This window comes from Centropristis striata, chromosome 2, assembly GCF_030273125.1.
Source record: "Centropristis striata isolate RG_2023a ecotype Rhode Island chromosome 2, C.striata_1.0, whole genome shotgun sequence".
NCBI classification, from domain to species: domain Eukaryota; kingdom Metazoa; phylum Chordata; class Actinopteri; order Perciformes; family Serranidae; genus Centropristis; species Centropristis striata.
In genome coordinates, this window is record NC_081518.1 from 40,334,902 (window position 1) to 40,340,901 (window position 6,000).

Consider the following 6,000-nt stretch of genomic DNA (forward strand, 5'->3'; position numbering starts at 1 on the left):
AATACAGGACACCCTATTAACGTATTAGAATTGTCAAATGGGTTTAAACTTAGCCTAGTAACAAATATAAGCTTTTTAAAATTAGCTCTTTTTTCCCATTTTTGTTTCCAGTCACACACACACATTTTGGAGATGTCACTTCTTGTCAAAGTCACATGACCACCACCCTAGGGTGTTGAGTATGTGTCACTTAGGGATTTAATGAGTTAATGTGAAGCATAAAGCTGAATACGGGAGATTCTAGAAAATGTAAAGTGTTTGTTCCACATGTGTCACCATGGGTTCTTATGGGTTAAACAGTCAAATCCAATTAATCTGACAAAATTCTACATCAGTTACAGGCCTTAGACACAATATTTGAACACAGCTGAATCTCTCATTTGTCTTTTTCCAATACAAACCCTGCTAAGGGAATGTCTCTAAGTTGAGGGAGCTTGTCTGGTTTCTGAACTAGGACACATGTTGTCAATTTGTGTCTGTGGTCTGGCTGAAGGACGGCCTCGGGCCAGATGCTACGTCAATGCTCTCGTTGGCCAAGGAGGATAAGGAGAAGAATCATGCCGATTCTGCTTTTTGTCCTGCCATCTTTCCATCCTGCAGCCGTCCAGTCGGACCTCAGCCAGCTGGAGGTGAAACAGTGGACGAGCTGGGACGGCAGCCCTGAACCACAACAGCTCCCTGGAGCATCGACCGAACCCAGTGAGGCCTTGTAAATCATTAAACTAATTTTCACCCAAGAGAAAGAGGGGCACAGAAATGGAAGCAAAGATCGGCTTGGCTCCACTTCGTTAAAATTTGACCAAAAAGTTTCCAAATTGCAAATCTCTTTAACAGGACGAAATGAGAACACAGAACTCTTTGCTTTGTGGTTTTTAAACAGACGTGCAAGCCTATTTTACTGAGGGGAGTTTCTGCAGTGGAAGTAAAGACTCAAAAACACAGCAGAAAAGAAATGTGGAGAGAGTGAGAACGATGGAGAAAGTAGGATGAGTTCGGCTCTACGATGTGTGCTAAAGTAAAGGAAACATTGTGTGATTGAGGTATTAGGCTCGACAGTCTCCCATCATGTCCTGTGGCAGTGCCAGACCCTGGCTCCCACTGAACTTTTTATAGACACAGGAAGTGCAGCACAGAGCCTAAATCCAGACAGCGTTCAGAGAGGGATTCGGGGGGATTGAAAGACACAAAGGCCCTGTTCAGATGTCCATCTAAACAAGCTTGTCTATAAAAACACTCCAGTTGAGGACACTAGTACAAATGTGGAGGAATGAGACACGGACCACAGCATGGCAGACGGGGAACTCAGTAAAAACACATTAGATGATCACTGGACCACTGCCAGCTCTTTTCTCACAGCCTCAATCTAGACAAACCCACAGCTCTTGAAAATGTTACAGTTGCAGGTACAGAAAATGTAAAACTGGTTAGAGAGGTTCCTTTGCTGGCGGTGATGCAGTAAATGTTAATTACTTTAATTATCACCTCTGTATAATGATAGCTCATCAGCTTAGTTACATGATGAAAAGGTGCCAACAACAAAAACCGGCAAGGAAAATATTCTATCTTCTATCTGATACATCGATTAAGATAACCTAGCTCTGACATTTACATTTTAATCATTTAGCTGATGTTGTTATCCAGAGCGTCTCCCATGTGTGCAACTGGAAGATACAGTTAATCGATAGAAGAGGGCAAAGGTCATGGCTTTGGAGATCTGACAATGGCCCCTTGACACACCAGTCATTTGTTGTGCTTATCTAAGGGCAGGACCCAAGCTTACCAGGCGTATCAACAAAGCTTTGGAGGAATCCCTCATCACACCCAGAACACTTCCTGTTAAATGTCAACCGCAACACCACCTCTGACACCCAGCAGGGAGCTGATGTTAAATATGGGATGTTTGGTCACTGACCTTTCAATCTCTCAGACTATCAGTCGTTGCAGGAGATACAGCTATTCTTAGACACACACACACACACACACACAGCTGAAGGTGACAGTGTTTTGGTCTCTGCTGCTGTTTGTGACACATCAGGAGCTGCAGGATTTGTTGTGCTAAATTGAAGACTGAAACTACGAAGCATGAAAATGTCTCAAATTGTATTTTACTTTTGATGTTTTATTGTATGTAGGCTAATACCTTACTAAAATAGTTTGGCAATGTGAACATGGCAGGCTAACCTGTATCCTTAATTATAGCAACGACAAATTTGGCAGCAAATAAAGTACATAATAGCCTATAATTATTTATGCACTGAAAAAAAGTGCCTGTTATTATTATTTCAATCGTCTATATAAATGATACAAAAACATACGAATTCAGTGCTTTTCATTTAAAATGGCAGTTTTTCATGTAGTGCATTACTTAGTGATTGTTTGTTATTATGTGTCCTCAGTTTTGTATGTAAATTGAATCATTCCATCCAAGTTATATTCACTAAACCAGTTCATTGGCTTAATTAGTTGATATTTCCAAGTAAAATACACTTGAGATGATCAGTGAATCTGCAATTTACTTGTGTATTTTCATAAATTAAAAAAAGTGGTTATATTAAATAAATATTACTTAGACATAGCCTGAGTAAAGATTACAAACACTTTCTGTCTGGAAAAACTTGCCTAGCTTTTTTAAAAGTAAATGTTTCAGTGTGGCGAATATTGAAACACTGATTTTTTTTAACGCTAAAATAATAATAGTCCCAGAAAATATTTTTAAATGGACAGACGTCCCGTAAGCATGTCAGAAACAGTCAGCTAAAGTCATTATATGTCAATTTTTAGATGTAAAACTGCGCTGGCATCTCTCTGTCACTGTTACATGACGGAGACGGATATCATTTGTCAGTGACGAGTAGAAAAAACTCACCTTTCTGAAATAACTGCTGTCCCCTCGGCCGTCTTTGATGCCGTTTGGTAAAAGCGTGTCCGTCATCCTGAAGACTCAGACTCTGAGACTCTCAGAGAAAACAACAACAAAAGAATTAAAACTGTATTTAAACCAGAAGACCGCTGGTTCAACAGGTGTGTATCCGCTCTCCTCCAACCGTGTGCGTCTGCTCTCTCTCTAACTCAGCCAGGGACTTTTCCAGCAGAAAGCACAAACTCCGCCCAAACGGGAAAAAAAGGAAAGAAACGACTGGGTGGTGCGTTCACAACCCCAAAACCTCACCAGACCGACGGCACCTGTCTCATTCAGGTTACGTACACTAACGTCATAGTAGGCTACGTAAGACGGTTAGACAAGCCACCACCTTCTCTAAAAGATGTTATATGTTATTATGAAAATAAGAAGAACAAGTGTCTTCAGTATTTAGTGATTTTTTTCATTTTACTGGGAAAATATTTTATTCATAAGCAAAAATTTTCAGCCTCCAAGCCAAACTTTCCTCATTTTTTGGTTGAATTTAATTCACTTTATAAATCCTTAGCCCTGGTTAAAAATAAAAAGAATACACAATTTTTAGATTACTATGAAAAGATATTTGATGTACTCTCTGGCATTTTATGATGTCATGATTTTGTATTAGCTATTAGTATTTATTTATTTATTTATTATTTAGGTTCTATTTTATCTGAGACTTTGGGAATATATTCTGTAAATTAATTTATTTTATTTATTGACTTCTCGTTTTTGTATCTGTGAAAGAGCTCTTATGTATTGTGTTATGTGTTAATGTTTGACATAATTTGTAAATTGAATACTTAAATAAAGTTTAAAAACATTAAAAAAAATAAAAAGACAAGCCACCACCTAAAAATACTGTTCACTGATACACATTTCATATAAATTACCTGGATTAGAGTCTGGTTTACACCATCTGGTGTGTCGTCTTGCCCTCACAGTAACTGGTACATCACTTTTATGCTAAAGTAGCTTGGCTGAAGGCCCACTGGTTTAGTTAAAACAAATAAAAATACACTTTATTAACATTTTATATTAACTTTTTCCATAAAAAATGCTAACTGTAAACGGATCATAAGAAAAACACTTTACTTACGTAAAGCCCTAATTACAGGCTACATAATTAATTACATAAATGATTATTAAGGTGTTTATCTAAAGCTTTAGACCCAGTAATGACCAATGTCCAACTCAGGTCTGGCTAATGGTTACATACCAGTATGCCAAAAATAGTGAGAAGCTTGAGTGTTGGTTTAAAACCTGACAGGAGTAGTTTAATACAGCACACATTTATGGCATTTCTTCTTATTCTGATTGGTTGGCCTACTTTGGGCAAATGACAAACCTGCCAGTTATACAAACTTATGCAAATGCCTGTAAAACCACAAGGAAGCTCCTGGTTTAGCATTAGACCTGTTTTTCATCTTTCTGCACTCTGATGTAAAAAAAAAAAAAAAGGAAAAAAAGAAAGAATAATTAAGATAATATTTTAACTGGACTGTTCAGTGTTGTCCTGTGCAGGTTTTTATCCTTTGCAGACACACAGAGAGGCAAATCTCTCACATGTGTGGAAAAGACGTATGGTGTGAAAAGTACTAATATAAACAGACATTTCAATACACACTATATTCACAGTAATGCAAATGTACAAGGGGTGTAATCTTTAAACTGTAGTTTTAATTGTTTTTCTTGCAACTTTTATTTATGCCAGTACCTTGTTTGAAGGTTAAATAGTGTAACATATTTGTGCCTGAGGTGAAACAAGAAGAGTTATTTGGTTTGTGTGGGTTAAAATCCTGTTTGTGGAAGACTAATGGTTTGGTCATTAATCTTCAAGAGGTGAGGGTGTTGCTGCAGTGGATGTGAAACTAGGCCAAGGCTGTCTTTGTCTGGGTCATTTCTGCATCTGAAAATCAGACAAAGGCTAGTAGAATGGAAACATTTTTAATTAGTAGCTTCATATAACATCTGTGTGGCTGAATGATTTTGTTTCAACGAATGACTCATGAATGTCAGAACACATTAAAAATCGCATGCATACTTTCTGTGGCTTATTCACTTGGGCTTGTCAGGAACCAGATCTAAAAATAGTTGTAATTAGCCAGTTTATCAAGTTCATATTGAAGCACTTCATTAAATAGGTCATATTAGTTTGTCCATTCACCATACTATAAGTCAGTGCAGCAACATGCCAAGACAAAACCACTGAGGTGAATGGAAACCAATGTTTTAGAGCTCACTAAAGACATTTGTACAATAACATGCTTATACTCGTGCAGAGAACACTCAAAGTTTCACGTAGGAGGTTATGACTGGAAGTCATTACAAGTTATTTTGTAACTGACCATTCAGGTGTTGGGTTTCCCCACAGCACTGATGTAATGATGTCATAGCCCTGCACAAACCAGTCAAACTGGTTATATTGGTGGCCATCTTACAAAGTCAAGTGGACACAGACAAGACAAGCGAGGAGAGCGAGATTCTATTAGTCATAAGTGTTTGTTTGTTTGTTTGTTTGTTTGTTTGTCAGCACAATTACAGTTCTTGTTCACAGTTATGTTTGACAAAATTGATCTGAAAAAATGTACAGGAAGTGACAGAGTAATCACTGGTATCACTGCCTTCTTACTTATTTACAGAGCTTGAGACCAAGGTTATAATAGTTTTGGATTTTTCATTAGTTTTAGTTTTAATTTCGTTGTGAATTTTTGTTTTCAAATTTAGTTAGTTTTTAGAGTGATTTTTTAGTTTTAGTTTATTTTTTATTTTTTTGAAAATGCTTAGTTTTAGTTTAGTTTTTATTAGTTTTAGTGTTAGTTTTAGTTTTTTGTAATGGGCTATGTGTTGGGTGCCAGATTCAAAGAGGTCATAATAAATTTTGCCATTTTATCCATCTCAGCCCCAATAAGGTTATTCACTCTTACAGTTCTGGGTGTTTTGAATTTTGGTTCTAGTGTAGACATCCCAGTCTCAGTAAACATATTTACCATGTGTTGCATTGTTCAAATAGAAACACTGAATTATGAATGAAAAAAGTTGACAAAAACGAAAACTAAGGACATTTTCACTATAATTTTAGTTAGTTTTGTAACCACGCA

At 37.1% G+C, this 6,000-nt stretch overlaps 1 protein-coding gene across 1 annotated transcript in view; it reads right to left on the reverse strand.

Moving 5' to 3' along the window:
• rhpn2 (rhophilin, Rho GTPase binding protein 2) overlaps positions 1 to 3,045 on the reverse strand; it is a 37,393-nt gene extending 34,348 nt beyond the window's left edge. Inside the window, exon 1 of the mRNA XM_059354538.1 lies at positions 2,867 to 3,045. Coding sequence (XP_059210521.1) covers positions 2,867 to 2,932 — 66 coding nt within the window. The 5' untranslated portion in view covers positions 2,933 to 3,045. The remainder of the gene's footprint in view (positions 1 to 2,866) is intronic.
• Positions 3,046 to 6,000: the final 2,955 nt, after the last annotated feature.